The following is a 21,163-nucleotide window of genomic DNA, read 5'->3' as shown; positions in this document are numbered from 1 at the left end:
CTGCAGATCATATCTTTACTAGGATCGGCTTTTCAATAGCTAGAGGAGTGGGGGCCCAGATTGTATCTCGGCTTCCCACTAATTTTCTATAGGTTGTATAACTTTGTATTATTATTATTATTATTATTATTATTGTTATTGTTATTGTTATTGTTATTGTTATTGTTATTGTTATTGTTATTGTTATTGTTATTGTTATTGTTATTGTTATTGTTATTGTTATTGTTATTGTTATTGTTATTGTTATTATTATTATTATTATTATTATTATTATTATTATTATTATTATTATTATTATTATTATTATTATTATTATTATTATTATTATTATTATTATTATTATTATTGTTATTATTATTATTATTATTATTATATCAGAAAAAACCTACAAAGTCAATCAATTTACAAGAAATTAGTGGGGAGCCGAGATACAATCTGGGCCCCCACCCCTCTAGCTATAGCGAACCCGATCCTGCTGAAGATGTGAGCTGCCGCACGAGCACCAATATCCTGAATCTTAGCAAACGCCTGAACCCGCTTCAGCAACGCTATAGCATCCTTATCTAATTCCCCCAACGAAGAAAAGGAGAAAGGAAGAAAACCGTAGCCAATAGCCCTGCAACGCGCCCCATACTTGTCCCGCTTCCGCTGAGCCGCCGTAGACACAACACGACCAGGAACGAAGTCAGACAACCCCGATTGTGTCAAAGGTGAAGATCCCGTCAAGTCAACACATACATCAAGGCCTCTATCCCAGGAATAAAGCAACATATCTGCTGGTCGAAGAGCCCCGTCGTTCCCTCCAGTTAACCCAACGTTAACCTCTTTTCGAGCAGAAATCCCAGACCGAAAACAAATATCAACAAGGGTATCACGAACAACGTTGTGCCGATGTTTAATACCCACCATCCCAGCACAACATTATTATTATTGTTGTTATTATTGTTGTTGTTGTTGTTGTTGTTGTTGTTGTTGTTGTTGTTGTTGTTGTTGTTGTTGTTGTTGTTGTTGTTGTTGTTGTTATCGTTGTAATAAGAGCTTAAAATGATGAAATTTGGCTTTATATCATTAGCAATATCATTAGACGTACATTAAGAACTGAATTGAACTGAACCGAACTGAATTTCAACGGAAGAGAACATGCCCTAAGTTGTACGAGTACTTGGTATGAGTTTCTTCTCAAGATCATGGATTCGATTCATACCTAACCGGTTAACCTGTGTATTCCCCCCCCCCCACAACTAACATGTGTATCTCGAAACGAGAAAATACAAGTCAATCAGACTGATTTACCAACTTTGTAAATCAGGGGGTATATTGGTAATTTCAGCAATAAAAATGGGGACAACTAAGTAATTGAAATCATCTTTTCTTCTCACATCAGTACATCAATGGCTGTTTAAACTGTTCTCCTCCTTCCTCCCCATGAGCATTACCATTGTGGTTGAGATGAAGATTCGCCACGAGGAAGATGCTTTCCCTAAAAGGTTAGTATGGCTCTAAATTTACATTCTTTGCTACTAGGGTGTCGTTTTATTACCGCCGCGAAGCGGTGTTGGGTCATTGCGGTTGAGAAAGGATGAACAAGAAGAGGAAAGCCTTCGTGGTTGATCGACAAGAAGACAAATTGTGGTGGCTGTGATGGACTTCGAGCGGTGGTAGCTGTTGCGAACTTGCGATCGTGTTATTGACTATTGAGTGGATCTGAAATCCTAAATTTTTTTTTTTTTTTAAAAAAAAAAAAAATCGTTGCAAAAAATTACTCAATTGCCACTTGATTTACAATGTTGGTTGATCAGGCTGATTGACCGGGGACCGGATATTCCCCTCTTGAAACAACCTTTGATATACATCTTCTACGTTCTAACTTTAACTTGCAAAATTACTCCACCAATAATCAGTATCCATTTGTCCTTAATCAAGATTAAAACAAAATCAACGAAATCCAAAAGAACAAGTTTGACCAGAATTAAAACTTAACAACTCAAAATCTCTCTTTGTATAGAAACATTGTGTTCTTAGATTAACAACAAGACTTTCACACGACCTATTTTCTCTCTCCTTGCCTTTTCAGATCATCAACAAATCAAAATAATATGTCAAAACCATGTTCAATTTCCTTCTTCATCCTCTTCCTCTGAACTTCTGCAACAAATCTTGATCAAATCAATGGTTGTTGCAGTAGAAGCTCGCAAGTTCAGCCTTCCTTACCTTTTTCTCTCCTCTCCTAAGGTTACTTCCTTTCTTTACGACCCCAATTCCCTGTCTTTAGCTTTGATGCATTCTGACTCTACTTTCTCTCTCTTCCCTTCGTTTTCCCCCTTTTCAATTTCCAATTTACCTCCTCCTCAAACCCTAATTCCCCCTCCTTCTTCTTCTGCTTGTTTTGTGCCTCTTAATTCTAACCCTAACCCTAAAATTGTTGATGGGGTTTTGCCAGAAGATGATAAAAGGGTTGTTTTCGTTACTGCTGGGCCCTACAATGGTGGGTCTAGGGTTGTTTTGAGATTTTATTTGTTGGGTTTTGATGGGAAATTTGTGAATGTACCTCAGGTTGTTTGTAGTCAAAATGGGGTTAGTTTTGATAGGAAATTGGGTGTGATTGTGGATGTAAGTCATGGGATGAAGGTTATGATTTCTGGGTCGATTAATTATTTGGCTTTGTACTCAGCTTCAGGGGGGAAAGTATGGGTTTTTGGGGTGAAATTGATTGGGGATGGGAGGAGTTTGAGGTTAGTGAAGTGTGCTGTGATTGATTGTAGGTTTCCAATTTCGTCGATTTGCCTTTCGTTTGGGTTTTTGATCTTAGGGGAGATGAGAGGGGTTCGGGTTTTTCCATTGCGTGTATTGGTGAAAGGGAGGGTTGGGAGTAAAAGGAGGTTGAGAGTAGCGAGAGGGAAGGGTGAGAATTCGAATGCTGAGGAGCGGGAGGTTAGTGTGAAAGCCAAGGGGCGGAATTCCACTGTGCCGAATGGGGGTATGAAGCTTGTTGATGAGAGCAATGAGATTGATAAGAGCATTGGGAATTCGAGTTTATCTAAGGTGTTGCCTAATGGTTATGGTAATAGTGTTCTTGATGGTGTGTCCTCAAGTTCATATTCTGATGGAACTGGTGAGTATACAATTATGCAACATTTATTGGTTAATGACTTAATGTGGTGAATTTTGTTTTGGATGTGCACTTTAAATCAATAAAGATATTGATTATTTAGCTAATTGCTTATTTTTTAACTAGTAGAGTTTGGTTATATTAAATAGAAGAACTTGTGTCTTATTGCTAAGCTAGTTAACACGAATAGTAGTGCTCAAGGGAATTCAATTATAACTGTAATGATGTTGATGCCACATAAATAGATCAAATTGTTATTATTATTTGAAATTTGTTACTTCTTTGTATTCCGAATCTTTGCTGTTGCTATCATGACTTCATGAGATATTGTGTAAATGCTTGCAGGATCAGTTACTCTTGCTTGTTTGGTTGTGCCTTGTTGGCAACTTGGGATGTATACCTATGCTTTTGACTGATGCTTATTTGTTATCCATGCCCATTGTTGAATTTTCTGTATCACCGCGACAAACTGTTAATCTATTCAGCATCCATTCTGATTGATTTGCAAAAAAATAGCCACCAATTTTGAGTAATTCTATGTTTTGGATGAGCCAATGAAGTGATTATTGAGACCAGAACATTTAAAGCTTATTTAAGGAAAAGCCTTGATTGGCTGTGTGTTAGGGTGGAATCAAATTAACTTATATAATGGGATCTCTTCATAAATACGTTGAGGCTTATGAGTTATGACTGAAATCTAGCTGTAGTACTTTATATATGTGATGCAAATTAACCACTCTTCTTGATGTGGTTTAATGAGTGTACATGCTACCTGTATGTTCAATAGCGATCTGCTAAAGCAGTTATTCTCCTTTCTTCAATATTATAGCTTCATTCTCTAAACTAGATGCCCGTCGTATCCTCAAAGCTTCTGTGCTCTATCTCTCTGCTTTTTATTATTTCATCTGCATGTGTTTGTGCTTTAGATTTCTTTACTTTTTTACCTTTTTTTTTTAATTTAATATTATCTTATATTTCCTGATTACTTGATTAGTGCCGCCAGCCGCTTTTTCTTGTTTTAGTATATTATTATGATTGCTAATGCATTCACAATTTCATCATGAGATTGAGCTTTCAAACAAGCACTATGTACTAATATGCCGACAGAAATTTTATGTCCTTGTCATCTACACTTGCTACAATCTTGATCTTCATGGAAATATCTTAGAGTTTTATTGTTGAAAATTAAATCTTGAAAGTCTTAATGGTGCCATTGGCTACAGCAGCTGATGTTGTTCTGTAACTCCAGTGAAGCCGAGGTCTTTAAAATTTCGTCAAGACTTTGGTGAATGGGGAATGCAGTTTTTTTTGTTCAATGATTATGTCCTTGAAGGGGTTAGTTTCAAATTGATGCCGTATAAGAAAACAAAGGCAATTTCTATCCAAGCTATTTCAAAGGAGAAGTTTCTGATTCTGGATTCAAATGGAGTTGTGCATGTACTTCATGTGTCAAACTCTGGCTCTTCTCGAATGAGACAGTTATCTTGTACCATCCAAGTTCAGCATTTGGCTGCTTTTCCTGATGCATCTGCTGGTGGGCTTCCCTTCTACTTCTTTACGCTTGTTTGTTGTTTAGAATTTTTCACATGATCTTTCTAAAGTCTTCATCCTCACCCTCAGACAAGGAATTTTTAAAAGAAAGGAAAATATGAAAAGGAAGAAGGTAAGAAGGATATTATGAATTTATTTTAGATTTTGATAAGGAGAACTCTGAAACTTGTATTTTATAAATGATTTCATTTCAATTATTAAAGTAGGAAAAATTGGAGAGTTAAATAAATTTATAGCATTATACTGTATGTAATATCATAATCTTCTTTGTCTTACTGCATAACCAATTCATGAGATATCTCCATTTTAACATAATATAGCCTTAGGGTGCATCTTTTTAAACTTAAAAATCCCAAAGTTATAAGCTCTAAACTGAACTTTTCTTTACCTGTGAAGTGACTCAATTGAGCTGTAAAGCTCTGCTTGGAAATTATTACCCCTAAATGAACTTATCTGAATCGATTATGGGTGTAATATGAATTTATCTTAACTTGACCTTTTTTTTTTTTTTTTTTTTTTTTTTTTTTTTTTTTTGGTAAGGTGTTTAAAAAAGGCCTTAGTATGGGGTACAGTTGATAGTTACATGTGACCTTCGATCTAAAGCAATGGCATCTGTTTTAAAAAGTGTTTACGGTGATATCGTGATACCAACACTATTTGATGGTGACATGATGCACATTGCTAGTTCCCAGTTCGATTAGGATGACATTTGCACCTTTTTTTAATCCAACTGAAAGTTGTGCTTTATATATGATCGTGCAGATTCTCCCTCTCTTTGGATGTCTGATGGACTTAATTCTGTGCACGTGATGGTTATTCCTAATTCAGATACCACAGAAGAGGAAAATAACATGAGCAACAATGAAGAAGAGATCATTCAAAGTTCAGGTTTGCACAATGCCACCAATTTATCTATTAATTTATGGCGTGAGGAAAGGAAAGTTATTTATTCCTACTAGGGATGAATGGATGATGTGTTTGTTGTGGTTCTCTTTTCATAATGGCCTTGATTAATTAAGATTTACTTAATTATGCTCCATAAGCTAAGTATTACTATCTAGTAATGTTGTAATGATTGTTGGAGATATGTTTTCCCATGTTCTCCAGTAAAGGCAAAAAATTGTAGTTTTTAAAAAAAAATAAAATAAAAAAAATTCATTCTAACATTCTCAATCTGCTAGTTACCCAAGTGATATTTACAAGCGAGAGCGTTCAGGATATGGTGCCCTTGGCTGCAAACAGATTCTTGGTCCTTGGTCAAGGTAACTTTAGCTTAGCAATTGAAATACTTTCATTTAGGTGAATGAAAATGTGACTATATGTTACCTATTCTTTTCTCAGAAATCATGCAATGTCTTTTTTACGCCAACTCATGCTAGATTTTTTGAAGTAACTTAATTTATTATGTGGTTAACCAGCAATCAGCGTACGCAAATAATTCGCTATATAATTTGCTTGCTCCTATTGTTATCATTATTGGTATCCACTTCTTAGTAACTGTAGTTGTATATAGGTTTAAGTAGTATTGTACTCATTTCATTAATAAAAGATGATTTTTTTTTTATTATTATTATTTTTTTTTAATCTCACTGGTAAACATGGTTAGGTTCTGTACTTCTGTTGGAATGGATAGTAATTATGTGAATGGTATATGCACAGTCCTTAAGAATAAAACAGATGTTTACTTATCCCTTGTTTCAACGTGTTATCAATTTTTTTTTTACCAAGGTGGTATATGAGATTTGAGAAGGCGGTAATTCATAAGTACTTTTGTAATTTTTCTTTTTCAGATAGCGTCTGTGCTTACGGAATTTCATGAAGCTTCTTATGGCATCTTTTTTTGTGATGGTAAGCCATTTAAGTATCATATTTCTTGGGGTAATAAGGGGTTTCTTTCTCTTTTGGTTATGGATAATTGGATATCTTGCTTTATTTTTTTCTATCTTTTTTCCGCTCTCTATCTTTCGCAGGACGAGGTGGTTGGAAGTAGTTTCAGCACTAATATATGACACCACTACGTGAATTAATGTTTTTTTTTTTTTTTTTTTTTTTTTTTTTTTTTGTAGGTGAATTTGTCTACACGGTCAAATTTCAAGTCTTTTGAGTAATGGGCTCTACAATAGCTTTCTGTTTAGACTGTAAGTTGTCGATTCTAATAGTTCATATATTCTCTCATTTTTGTCTTTGGCTATTCTTATGTTATACTTGTTTCAGGAATCAATCAATGCACTGTTTGTTCCAGTGTCCTTTACAAACCTCTGATCTGAGCATCTGACCTTGACTTAAGGTTACAGAAGTATGAGCTACAGTTGTTATATCTTTCTGCTAGTGTGGCCTTCAGGACTGGGTGCTAGTTCAGGTATTTGGACTATCTGTTCTGCTTGTCTTTTTTTTTTTTTTTTTTTGGCTTGGAATTAGACAATTAGTAGCCAGTGGAACTGATGGCAAAGCACTACAGCTGTGAAGGGGTAGGGGTGATTGAACTCAAAATATTCAAATTTGCAACCTTTGTAGAGTTTTGATAAACATATCATATGAGATCCACGTATAGCTGTATCAGGGACTTAGATGCCATACTGTCCATAAATGCTGGATAGTGGATGCTATATTTTTTTTTTTATTTTTTTTTTCTTTTCTGGTCGCTTTTATAAAGTTAGAAATTTTTGGTGGCATTTTTTTTGTTTGCTGCGCCCATCTTCTGTTGGTACCAGTCGTATCATTATTCAATTGGAATTTACCACTCCTTTTATTTTTCCTGTAAAAGCCTGCGCATCTTCGATCAATGATATGCAGGCTTATTTATAGCCCTTTTGGCACAAGATCTTAAATTAGGTCAAGTGATATTAATTAGTGAGTAGATATATACTCATTCTGTTTCGTAAAGGTGTTTAGGTTTCCACTTCCTTATTACTCGCCAATTCGCCATCTTCAATTTGCAACTTGGATCATAAATACCTTTAGCTCCATACAAATAAAAATAATAATAAATGATGTTATGATGCTATAAAAATATACATTTAAATAATTGCAACAAGATTACACGTGATAATTTTTATCTTTTATAATTCACCCTAAGCAAGGCGATTAAAGTTATATATTTTTTACCACATGAATTGTGATAATTCTTATATGCACTTGGGTGCACCCTAGGTAATTTCTCGTCTCATTTAAAAATCTTCAAATGAGCCATTAGAAAAAAGGGTGCACTACCTCTGTGATTTCTGTTGTCGGTAAGAATCGCACCATGTACAGTAAACTGGAAATTTTTAATGGATCGGAGGAATTGATATTTTATTCAAATGTATATGGTTATTCTTCATTGATGTTTATACTACCAAAAGGTATTGACGTTAGTAAGTTAAGATCAATAAAGAAAGACATTGTATTTTGTAAAGGAAAAAAGTTGCTCCCAAATAATTATGACCTTGCACCAAATTACCTGTTGAACCATCGGTATTTATTTATTCATACTTTCCTGCTGACATGATTTATTTATTCATTTCATGAATTTTGTCGTTTTTTTTTAATGGATGCTAAGAAATTAAGAATGGTGCTTTGGAGGAGACTAGTATTTAAAAATTTAACAAGGAGGTGAAGTTCCCATTGCTGTTGGTTTAATATGTGGAAAAATGGGTGCTTACAGTTTTTTAATTTGCTTGGTGCCTTTAGGCATTTAGCTATTTGCAGCTTACACTTTTTAGGATACGAGGAAATAGAGAGAAATGGAGGGGAACAGGTTCCCTTGTTTGGATAAGGGGTTGGGGGAGGTGCTGGGAGTGAGATAGAAGATCCATTTTCCCTCCCTCATTAATCACACCATCCAATGGATCCCCTCTTCCCTTTCTTTTAGCACTCCTTCCTTTCCTTCTATTTTGCTATCCAAACAAAGTGTTAAATACTTTCAGAGAATGAATTTGCACAGGAGGCTTAGTGGCTTACTATGAATGCTGTTCGGATATGGAGAATTGATTAACCTTTTCATAAATTGTTGCCTATATTTTGTTGAGATTACTTGTGTTATTTTCCCTAAACATTCGTGTGCCATGCTTTTCAGGGGAAAGATTATCTGGTGATCAGTTGGATGCCTGGATATGGAAATGGAGCAGATTCTAATTCTTTCCACATACTGAGCCCTTATTCCTTTGACCAGAAGTGTGCGCATCTGCTTTTGGAAGTTTACGTATTACACAAGGCTCGTGGAGAAGAAAGGAAATGCTTGCCTACTGCTAAATGCCAATGAACACCTGTTGGTAAAATACTTCACATCTGTTGGCTTGTCGTTGAAGTAGAAGTATGGGGCTTTGTAACCTTTTGCTGGCAATTGCTTCAAGGTACTCCTTAATTTAGATGAAGCTCCAGATCTATAGTTGAACCAATTTTAAGTAGTGGAAGTTTGTATCTTGCCTCCCTTTGTATTTGGGGATTCCTTATTTGTGCTACACCTGAAACAAAGCTTCATACTTGTTTTAGTTGTATTGGATTGTCATTTTGATTCTCTAATGCTCCTTGGTACATTAATGTTTAATTCAACTTTGGCATAATTTTTTCTATATATTGCATCAGAAAGATTACTTTATAGAGTAGCTCTGTGCTTGATAGGGAATGCATATGGAAACTGAATGCAAAGTTTTATTGTGTCCTTGTGTGTGAGCATGTGAAAGTTTATATTATGCTTTTGTGTGATTGTCAATATGAAGGTTGGTTTTGGCTATAGAGTCTTTAGTCCTTGGTCTAGCAACCAGAATGTTTGATAAGTTAAAAGATGTGAAGACATAAGGTTTTTGTCTCTGTCGTGCAATCCATGCTCTCCATTGGTTTTCTGCATGCCCAGCAAAGTTCTCCACAAACTAAGATGTTTAATGCAAAAATTTATTACTCCATATCACGTTATACATATGAGACATGCTAGATGAAAATCTTTCGAGCTGAAAATATTGTTGCTATTCAATTTCAAACTTCTTTTCTCTTCTATTCAAATGTCTGGTCTCTAGTTTGTCAAATTTTTGCTTTAGTGTTCTTGATGACCATCTTCAAGTACAATGTCCATGGAACTGGTACACACACAATGACACAAGTATGCACATATATTGGACAGTTTGATATGTTTATTATTTATGAATGCTTCTTATGCGCTAGAACTAATGTTTCGAGTTACCACATTCCCTGAAATACCTGAATCGATTGTTCTATATTACTGCTTCTTGCCTTAAGAGTTTAGATTGAAGTACCTGAATGTGCATTATGCTCTAATTGCCTTTTGTCTTAAGAGTATAGATTGAAGTACCTGAGTCGATAATTCAGCTAATTTCTTACTGCTGATTTGTAAATATGATACATAATATTCAACTAGCATTGTAGTAAATTACTATGCCATTGTTGTTATACTTTATGTACACTTTGTTTCTTCTGCGAAATCTGACTGTGAGTGCTACTGTCAAACTATACTGCGTGAATACTCGCACTTGCTTGTGTGTTTTTGGGTTATACACTAGTAGTCTGTTGCATGACTCGCATCTTTGTATCAGTAAAATGCTCTTGCTTGTGCCTTGTAGGGATATACACTAGTACTCCTTTGTTGTAATTGATGCCTTAATTAAACTTCAGCTGTTAATTTTGTATCAGATATCTCTGAATTTATCTGAACAGGATCTAGCTTTAGGTGCACCTGAAATCCGAACTTAGCTGATGAACTGAGCTTATTTGAACTTACTAGCATTGAACTGAGAAATTTAGTTATCTGAACTTATTACCATTAAACTCAGCTTATCTGCATCTTATCCTGAAGTCCTGAACAGAACTTATGTGCCATAAACTAAACTGATCAGTATGCATTATCTGCCACTTTTTCTGGTTTGCTATTCTTGGGTTCGGGAATCAATCTCTGCACACAGCTTGTTCCAGTATCGTTCTTTACGACCGTGTCTGATCTGACCTTGACATAAAGTAACTGTAAGTCATGAACCACAGTTGGTTATATGTTTCTGCTAGTGTGGGCTTTAGGACTGGGAGCTCGTTCAGAAATTTGGAGTTTTATTTCTGCTTGTTTTTTTCCTTATGTAAAAGCTGTGAAACTTGTAAGACTCGAATTTTAAATTTTTGAAGAGATAAGGTTTATCAACATCATTTGAGAAACTTTAAACTTTTAAATTATGGATTAACTTAATACTCACTATTATATCCTCAGTTTTTTTCGTGAACTAGACACTTGTGGATCGCCATGTGCATGGTAAATCTGGGTGTATAGTGGATTCTTTAACTAATGTGTAGACATTAGACATATAGTGTAAAGTGAATCTTTGGTGTTTAGAGAGTCACAAAGACGGGTGATGAGAATCGATCCCAAGATCTCCTAGAACCAATAAATGAACTCTAACCACTCGAGCTACACAACTCACTCTTGTGTATAGTGAATTTGGGTGGATAGGTTTTACTATTGATTATACTACTTCTGTTACATATTATTTGTAACGATTAGACATTTTTCTTCTCTACTTTATGTCAAATCGTTGCAAATAATATGTAACGGAGGTAGTATGAGAAAAGACTGACTTATGTGCTTTGAGGAGTTTGAGAAAGGTAGGGTATGTATGAAAACAAATGGTCTGACAAAATTTCCAGTAAAACTTACTGGCACAGCATTATTAGCATGGGGTGAAGTGACATGAACATTCTCATGCCTGTATTTTCAAAACTTACCCTCCGAATTTCAAGGTTTTCTTTTCTATCATTTATGAAATGTGAGTAGCATAGTTCTCTGTTGTCTATGAAGTCATTTGAGAATCGATTTTAGGTCTTGGTTGACAAGCTCTTAGATTTTTTTAACTAACTAAAGAGGATTACATCTACAATTTTTTTCCTAGTGTCTTTTACATAGTAGTTGATTAAGTTGTACGTGTGATTTTCATGGGGAAGATGTAGCAACAATCAAGATTGGTGAATTTAAAAACTTCAACATTGATTAAAGATATGCTCGAGTTTATAGCATACCGCTGAGTATAACAATAACGATTTAATCCTAAAATGGTTTGAAGTCGACTAATATGAATCATCATAAGGAAGGAACCGTCTATTTTAAAAAGAGAGCATAGCAAGATAATTGATTGAATAAAAATTTGACAAAAAAAAAACACGAGAAGAGACATTCACGACTAGGAATGGGTCATAGCTAGATAGAGAAATGATGCCGGATTTTTTATAGAAAGTATTTGTTGGAAGGAGAAGGCCTTGAATTACACATTGTTTATAAAGAGGTCCCCTCCATAAACAATAGGATGGAATCTAGAATAGTAATCCATGAAGATAGGTAATGGGGACAGATTGCATGAGAATCCTTGGTAATGAAAAGGATGTCACTCTTAATAACTTAACTCCAATCTGGATATGGTGTGGTTATTGGGTCCATCTAATGGCCTATTTGATTGAGCCTCTACATTAGACATCTTTTTCATTTAGGGATGGACCAATTTCTTGTACTACTTCTTCTTGTGTGGATCTTATTCGTTCTTCTTATTCTTTCTCAATCTTTTCCTCCCTCGATCTCATCCCTAACCTAGAAAAATATTAGGCGGGAATGTCTTTTTCTTATTTGAACTACAAATCATAAATTTAAAATTAGATAAACAACGGATCGGAGTAGTTGTTGATATCAATTAATTAAGATGATAATTGAAAACTCACTCTATTACATGTGGAATATTTTGTTAATTATTATTATTATTTATTTAAAAAAAAAAGAAAAGAATTAGCCTTATTCAATTGAAAAGTAACTTCTCTCTCCCCCCCCCAAAAAAAAAAAAAATTAATTGCAAATATGTTTTTTTTTAAAAAATAAATAAAAATATTTTATGATTAAAATTTGTCTATGCTTGGAATGTGTTGTGTCTTCTTTGGAACATTGTACGATTTCATGAAACCTAAATTGTCATGATCCCCATAAATTCTTCAATTCGTTCTTAATAATGTTACATATGTCTTACGTGATCGATGCTTATTAATTACATAATACTTTTACAATCTTTTATAAGTTTGTGATGATGACTATTACAAGTATGTGTTTTTGTAAATTTATTTTTAAAAAAAATATGTTTTTGTAAATTTATAGAAGAGGAATTCAATTTGTTACATAAGATATTAGAACGTGTAAAAGCCACATGAATGGGTCTTCAGTAGGTTATTGAAAATCATAATCTCTCTTTTATTAGCAAATACTCCAAATAAAACCTTGTCTAGATCACTTATAGGCATATGAGTAGTGAAATGACAAATATCCTTTTTTTTTTTTTATTTTTTCAAAATTTGAAGAACTTGGGGATATTGTGTAACACAAATTCTCTTAAAATACGTTAATTTATTGTAAGACGGATTAAAGTTACAAATATTTAAACTTACCCTTTATACAACAAAAAGTTATAATTTTTCTTACAATTAATTTTCCCTTGTAAAAAACTTACTCCCTCCGTCCCTAAATTACATTCCTCTTTGGAAATTTACACGGGAATTAAGGAGGAATGAGTAGACAAATAACAATGATTAGATAATGCTATGGGAAGTACAAAGATAGATTAGTTATTACTCATGACATGTCATCAATCCTTTGCAAAAAAAGGACCAATCACATGCTCTTAATTGAAAATTTTTAACCAATCATATTCATTGTAATTTGGCACAAGGATTATGAGTGAGATTAGGTAAGGATGAGTGAGAAAGCATTAAATATAAAACAAAAAAAAGAGAGTTGATTTACTAAAAAAACTTACCAAAAATAGAAAGAAGGAATGTAATTTTGGAATACCAAAAATAGAAAGGAGGAATGTAATTTAGGGACGGAGGGAGTATAATGTAATATATTAATCCTATTAACCTTTATATTAAATAATCATGAATTTATAAGAAATTACACATTAAATAAAATGTAAATCAGCGCAAATTAAAAGTTATCCTTTAAGGGGTTAAAATTATCATAAAAATAGTTAATGTTATTCTCACAACAATGACCGTCTTACAATAAAATTAAAGTATATTCATCTTACACAACAAGACTTATTGTTGCGAATATAACTCAATTATACAGTGTCATCAGATCACTTACATAGAATAACAAAATTATCTACATGCCATAAGATCTATTTAGTATTACTCCCTTCGTTTTAAATACTTGCTCCACTTTCCATTTTACAATTAACCCTACATTTAATCAAATCTATAACCATATCAAATGATTTATCATTAAGACTATATTAATGATTACTTATGATAATGACAAATAAAACTTGCATGCATGGATGCATGACAATCATCATATCAAAATGAGTCCAATCAATAATAATAATAAGTAAGTCAGAAATCATAGAAAAAGCCTTTCCAGATTGAATGAAGGCAGTAAAATAGCCTGCGGTACATAAATTTCAGAAATCCCTCCTTTATTTCTTTTTTAGAGTAAAGTTTTTAATTTCACTGAATTTTACATTGCAATTGTATAAAATACATAGAGACAAAATTTAACGGTCCAGATCTTTTGATCGTCCAACTTATTTGAGTATCAACCACCCATATTTCACTATCATGATGATGACAATCACATGATGCATCCACTTGGCCACGTTATATATTTTTGGCAAATTTTACAACTTTTTTTTTTCCCATGATTTTGAAAACTACCCTACATGAAATAATGCTGATGATAATACAAAATATATTGGAAATAATTTTATTGGAGCTTATTTTGAAATATTTATTTTCCACGTGTCATGCTCTAAGCTTATCAAGTACATAAATTAAATTTCCTCTTATCCAACTGAGAAGAGATAAAAGATTTCTACAAAATATCACTAAGCTAATGCAACAACAATGTCAAATCTCAAAACTTTAATCACGGTAGCATAGGGTGGTAACCAAAGATTTTATCTTCTAGTGAAGGTGGATAATTTTTTTTTTTTTTTTTCCTATCGTGACCTTTTATTATGTTAGTTATGATATCATGTTAGATAACCAGTTTAGTAAAAAAAAAAAAAAAGTATCAATAGTACGGGCTATAAAAATTGTGCGTGTAGCTAGCAAGTTTATTTGTTTGGGTTTTATCTGATTACACTTAAGATCGCGTGATAAGTTAGGTTATTAAGATTTTAATTAAGTTTATTAAGTTGTTTTCTTTCTTTTTTTTTTTTTTTTTTTTTTTTTTTTTTTTTTTTGAGGCAATTAAGTTGTTTTCTTGTATATGTACTACATATCTACAATCCATTTCTTATAGTACGTTCGTGTATATTAATTTTTTTTTTTTTAAAATAAAATCAAATAAATAAACAATCCTACCATATCAAATAGTTAAAGTTGCTTTTCATTTCATTCATATTCACCCCAAAATTTTTGTAGCTTAAATCCTAATTTTATGTCTTATTTTGGATAATTGGACATAAGGGTTGGTCCACGTCTGTGTGAAATAACATGATTAGTACGAACTCTTTATTCGTGCAACACTATACACATCCCTTTAATAAGTTACGAATATGTGAGATGTTATAATCATTTGACGTTACTTTTTTTAATGCTATTTATTTCCAACTAATGCATTTATAAATTTACAACAGTTGGTGAATATTATTGCATCACCTAAAATTGATAACAGAAAATGAGTTATCATCAATCTATCTAGATAACAAGGCTCCACCAGCTTAAATTTCAAGTCTTTTCATGTATTATTTAATTAACCAAGATAATTATTCGTAATGTACAAGTTCTAGTACAATAATTTAAGTTTGAGAAGGTTCATTTTTTGTTTGCTTACAGAAAAAACATGTTGTACATGCAAGTTTGTTCATGCATGATATTGATTAAAGGTATAGTGTAGTTATTAGATCAAATAAAAAACCATCACGACAATATATAATGTTACAACAATCTTTTCATAACTTTGTATTGGCCAAATATAATTTATTTAGAATACTATTAACGGTCATGTATACGTGCAATTGCTAGTATAGTAGTATGAATACTCCGTACGGTATTTAAAATATTAGTTTGAGTAATGATAGAATTTTAATCTGATATAGCTCACACTCCTCAGCCACTACATAGTTGACAAACCGTCACAATTATTATAGAGAAGTAAATTAAACTTAGATTATGTTGCTATTAATAGGAATAACTCTTTACTATTTCCCATTTAAAAATTGAGCAAATTAATCTTAAATTCAGCAAAATTGAAAGAGATGCAACAAAGAGAAAATGACAATATAAATTTGACACTAATTGAATAGTTAGATTGAATGGAATACAACTCTGTTAGTTGTATTATGTTATTCTAAGAAACAAGGCCAAATAGACAAATCTGAATTATTATTACTAGCTAGCTAGATGTCTATGTATAAATATAGGCATACACGTAACAAAAAACCGAGTATATTGTGTTACAACTTTAGGCCGGCTCATTGCATGACAACAATAATATTGCATGTGGGCCGTTGATATGTTAAACAGTACAATAGTATATTGATTTTTGACACTATTTACCTCTTTTTTTTTTTTTTATTGTTATCAATACGATACTACAAAAGTACAAAGTATATAGAACAACATAGTCAAATAGTCGATCATGTATGTTGGATCTAGTAACTTCAAATTATCGACTTTATATAATAATGTTACTAAGCTAGTTTTATAAGTAACGATATTAATAATCGAAATTATATATTTGCAAACATGTACGGTTAGAAGTGAAATAACCGAAATAAATATTAAAGAGAGTACTATATTTATTATTTACGAAGTATATATATCAATAAATATCATTCTCATAAATGTCACTTTCAGGACCAATATTTTTTGAACTCAATTTCCCATTGGAAAAATACCGCCTTTTATTAGTAGCTGGACAGTAGTTAAAAGGGTCGGAGGAGGATTCTCATAACAAACAACATATATACATATTCTCTCATTTCTCCTACTTCACTTGAAATAATCATTATTTCTCACACTAAAAAAAAAATAACACAAAACAAAGTAAATTGAACCCAATACATGGAAGGCTCCCCTCTAGGCACCCAACACCCTAAAGAGCAAGAGTTCAATCTAAAAGAATGGCACCTTCGAGCTCGAATTAGTCGAGAAAACACGAGTTCGAGGCGGTATTCCGCCTCTTATATTAGAAGTTTTAGAGAGGATTCGAGGACATCGTTCAAGTCCAATTTTACCGTCTCTAGCACTGCCTCCTCCCCCGGCTACAATTTGAAAGGTACATACTAATTAACATTCACGTATGTAACACGTTATTAACATTATAAGTCGTTTATATTCTATTAGTCTAGCACAATATATGTTATTGGACCGTCTTATCATAATTTTGAATTTGTACACTATACACAGATGAAATCGACCCTTCAACATACTCATTCACCACAGCTCTCAAAGGTACATTATAATTAATCTAATAATTTTAATTTAATTTGATTTCCATCACATACATTTACATGTAATTTCAATTTGTACATACTAATTAATTAACGATTTATTTTAAATTTTTTTTTTTTTTTGGGTGAAAAAAGCGTTACAAGCAAAATCAGGGTATGTATGGGAATGTTTATCACCAGAAGGGTTTGCATTAAACTCAAAATGGAATGATGCAGAGAGGTTTATATGTAATCCATTATCAGGAGAAGTTCCAATGGAGTGTTTATCAGCTAAAACATTAAGCGCGCGGTCGTTTCGGAGCAACATGGCTAGTAGAGTCACCATGTCTGCACCCCTTGTTTATTCTATGCAACCAAGAAGAACAACAAACACCAACCACCACCCTTCTAAACCACCTCCCGTGGCCGTGCCCGCTACCGTCATTAAAGAACAACTTATTAAAATTCCATCTCTTAAACAACAAGGTAATTATATATTTCATAATAATAATGTTTGAATTTGGTTCATGTATCTGACCCCAATTATGAAAATTTTAAATTAATTTTAATTTAGTTATGTTTTTGAATTAATAAAGAGGAGAAGAATTTAATGGGAAGTAGAACAAGGGATGTTGGAACACAAAGTACACCTCCAGAGGGGAGTTCAAGTAGTCCAAGTCCAACATCAACTCCTTCGATTAAAGATAGAAAAATGAAGCATTCTGAGGAGACTGAAGATGGAGATCAAGATACTCAGAATTCATGCTCTAGCATTAATAAGTTGAATCCCGTGGAAGAGGTACGTATATATGACAACCCTTGATCGATCAAATATTATTTAAGAAACAAAGATAGTAATACGAGTAATCCTGTTTATTTATATTTCATTTTTAGTTGACACGTATTTTCCTTTTTAATAAAGGCGTACCAATACCACAAGTTTCATTCACAAATAAAATATTAAGGTAATTTACTATAGTCCATCAAAGGTGTATTTTTTTTTATTTTTTTTAAATTTGAAAAGTATTATAAGGTGGTAGTTTGACTTTGGAGAACTTAATTTAACTTCATTTGACATTTGGTGACAAAATAAACAGCTTGCATGTCTAATAATAGTACGGAGTAATAAAATGTTGAGCAATAAAATTATAAGATTTCAAATATACACCTCAAACAAAGTGGCATAAATGAAGAGGTAGACAAAGAAAATCACTTGATTATTCTCGCATGCCAGTATGCCAATACTTTGATGGAGAAGTGTCCTTAAATCTTAAGGTGTATTTCTCAAGATAAACAAATTTTAGGGTGCGTGTGTTTCATGATACTGTTGTTCATTGGGACAGTGTTCTTAATAGGATGGGGACCTAATAATGCTTGGTCCCTAGCTACATACTTACTACGGGGCCGAGGGTAACAACAGACATGACGTTTTTAATTATCCCATGCTCGCTGCTAAATTTTATTTGGTTGGTAGGTAAGATGAATGGCTCTGCTCGTTACTATCCCTCATCACGACCTCATAAATTCCCAATGTAAGAGGAGGAATTGATGAGGGAAGTAACTGTAAAATTTCATTGGTCAAACTTTTACCACTAAGTGAAACAAGACTTGATTGTATCTATGATTTTTAATTTGCGGGTTTATGGATAAGAATTGAGATGCTAGTGCTACACTTATTTCAAATGATCATGTCCGATAGTAAATTTGAAAATTAAAAGAAAGAAAAATCGAAATTTTCTCATCATGTGATGATAAGAAATACTCATTTGAATAAGTGGTTACAATGACTAGAAGTTAAATTTTCTACCGGTACCACACTCTATAATACAGTGGGTATTCTAATTTTCTTGTTGAAAATGGAGGGACCATTTTCTCCAATTTTGAAAAAGATTTGGTAGTAACACCCACAAATATATGATGAGCCTTTAAATTTATAGAGGGTTTTACACTAATTGAAATTGAAATATTTTCTTTTCAACTTTGATCTCTAGTAACTTATTTCTGAGTACCATATATAACAAAAAGAAAAGTGGCTTAATAATTGTAAAGTGAATATCTTTCTCGTCTTTCATATAAAATGTATAAAATGCATGATGGTTTATGACGTAAAAATATTAACGTTTATTACGTATATATTATACTAATAGATGAAGAAAAAATGGTTCGAATTTATTAGTAATACATATACTTATACTTGGTATTATATTTATGGCTTTTTGCACATCGATCACATGCATGCATGAATGCATGATAGAAATTACACGTAAATAGTATCTCTAAAGACTAAAGTACTTTCATAATTCATGTGTTCCTTTCTCTAATTCAATTATCATAGGCTACTTTTACGAAACATTCGAATGAATAATCTAAAAAGAATATACATATTTAATGTTACATTTTTACTATATTTGTTTGTAATAACATTAAAAAGCCTGTAACATATGAAAAATGTACAGAAAAAGTAAAAGCACGTAACTAATTATTATTTTTTTTTTTTACTGTACTATTCAAGTGCACGATGCAGGTGGAAGTGAAAGTAACAAGAGAGGGAGAAGAAACAAAAAGAAGAACAAAAGAAAGCGGGCAATTAAAGAAGAAGAATTCAAAAAAGAAGAGTGAAAAAGGGCAAAAATTATGCTATTATTGCTGCCCTTTTAATGGATGTTTACAATTTTCATCATCATGGACCTGCTTTTGGATCAATAATAAGAGAAGAGAGAGACAAATTCAAGCTTCAATTAATTAATTTATTTATTTGAATATATAAATCATGTCTTATTTTGTGGTAAGACCAAAACTAGCCTGAGTTCGAGCTACATTGTATATTACGTATTCAAATGGATCCACTTGGTTACTTGTAACGAGTTAAATTTCCCAAATCCCTATTTGGATCTCGATAATAAAAAAATAAATAATAAGATTAATTTATATGATACTAGGTATTAATTGTTTAATTTTTTTATATATACATGCTTAAATTATTTCTTAACTCTGATCGAAAGACTAATAAAATCGTGTTTTATTCACTTGATTTTCAATTACTAGATCAAACTTTTTTGGTTTATATTAAACCTGAAATGTTTTATTACGTATAAAACCTTTTTTCGCCTTGAAATAAGTGGAATACATATAAATCAGGCCAAAAGATTCCTACAGGAAATTAATGAATGTAATATACGGAGTAGTAATATAACATTATTTTTTCAATGATTTTTGAGGATGAGAAAGTTTGGTAAGTTGGTCAGAAAAAATGGAGCAAGAAAAAGGAAAGAAAGCATAAAAATAAATAATGAGGATTTATATGAGTGTATGTCTATTGTAACGAAAGATGTAACACTTTTTGTTGTTTACTAAGTTGGAATATACTCATATACTATTATTTGAGGTCTTCACGTGCTTCACTGTTACATTTGGTATGTTGATGTAGAGACTAGTGATTGCAAAAAGATGTTATGCTTGCTTCATCAAATATTCTTATGGTTATGATTTTATGGATTTATTATTATATTATAAGCCTATGTTTTTGTATTTGTCTTGTTTTAGGTCATACTTATTGTTGATTGATCCCTATAAATGTATGCCTTTTAACAGCTTTAGGTTTCTTTTTAGCACTAGTTGATGGTGCTACTTTTTGTATCATCAAAAGGAAGGACATGAATTGCTACTTCTATGTTAGCCAATTTGTCATGTAGGTATTGTTTTGGGACCAAGTTTGTCTACTTGTTTTAGTGGAGAATCTATATTCTACTCTTAGCCACCTAGAAGATCCGAGTGGACTTGCTTGTGACTCGTAACGGGGTTGATTATGATTGTATTCGATTAGTACTCATTTTGCTTACGTGTGTGTTGATCGAGATAATTAATATTAGAAATTCTAGTGTGGAAATAATGAAGGTTTAAGGTATGATGATCATTTTTCTAAACTACATCGAATTTTTTGTTTACCATAACTCACTTCGAAACAACACACATTATATGGTTATTATTCTAGTCCATGCTACTATAAATATTGGATTGAAAAACCCCTATGGTAATTAAATTTGGGCTTATTGAAAACCTTTATGGATACATAATGTAGCCATTTACAATGAAGTGACTATAACAAATAAACCTTTAAAGGTAT

At 32.5% G+C, this 21,163-nt stretch overlaps 2 protein-coding genes across 5 annotated transcripts; both read left to right on the top strand.

Moving 5' to 3' along the window:
- Window positions 1–1,998: 1,998 nt before the first annotated feature.
- On the top strand, window positions 1,999–9,210 carry LOC145642309 (uncharacterized). Of its 2 annotated transcripts, XM_081693439.1 has the most exons (8): window positions 2,001–3,112; window positions 4,359–4,643; window positions 5,423–5,548; window positions 5,842–5,922; window positions 6,451–6,508; window positions 6,727–6,798; window positions 6,875–7,019; window positions 8,715–9,210. In XM_081693439.1, exons 1-5 carry the CDS (start codon window positions 2,170–2,172, stop codon window positions 6,477–6,479), a joined length of 1,464 nt encoding a protein of 487 aa, XP_081549565.1. In that variant the 5' UTR covers window positions 2,001–2,169; the 3' UTR covers window positions 6,480–6,508; window positions 6,727–6,798; window positions 6,875–7,019; window positions 8,715–9,210. The 2 variants fall into 2 exon arrangements, with proteins under 2 accessions (XP_081549566.1, XP_081549565.1); XM_081693440.1 differs by lacking the exons at window positions 5,423–5,548; window positions 5,842–5,922; window positions 6,451–6,508; ... (1 more) ...; window positions 6,875–7,019; window positions 8,715–9,210 and adding an exon at window positions 5,201–5,416 and having other exon boundaries at window positions 1,999–3,112.
- Window positions 9,211–16,543: 7,333 nt separating this feature from the next.
- On the top strand, window positions 16,544–19,973 carry LOC145642308 (uncharacterized). 3 transcript variants are annotated; one of them, XM_081693438.1, is made up of 5 exons: window positions 16,544–16,886; window positions 17,018–17,062; window positions 17,197–17,526; window positions 17,637–17,839; window positions 17,963–19,544. In XM_081693438.1, exons 1-5 carry the CDS (start codon window positions 16,673–16,675, stop codon window positions 18,002–18,004), a joined length of 834 nt encoding a protein of 277 aa, XP_081549564.1. In that variant the 5' UTR covers window positions 16,544–16,672; the 3' UTR covers window positions 18,005–19,544. The 3 variants fall into 3 exon arrangements, with proteins under 3 accessions (XP_081549564.1, XP_081549563.1, XP_081549562.1); XM_081693437.1 differs by lacking the exon at window positions 17,963–19,544 and adding an exon at window positions 19,565–19,973 and having other exon boundaries at window positions 16,545–16,886; XM_081693436.1 differs by lacking the exon at window positions 17,963–19,544 and adding an exon at window positions 19,553–19,973 and having other exon boundaries at window positions 16,547–16,886.
- The last annotated feature ends 1,190 nt before the right edge of the window (window positions 19,974–21,163 follow it).

The sequence above is a fragment of the Chenopodium album genome, chromosome 8 (assembly GCF_948465745.1).
Source record: "Chenopodium album chromosome 8, dcCheAlbu1.1, whole genome shotgun sequence".
Taxonomy (NCBI): Eukaryota; Viridiplantae; Streptophyta; class Magnoliopsida; order Caryophyllales; family Amaranthaceae; genus Chenopodium; species Chenopodium album.
The sequence above is the reverse complement of the archived record's forward strand: the minus strand, read 5'-3'. Positions and strand labels throughout refer to the sequence as shown.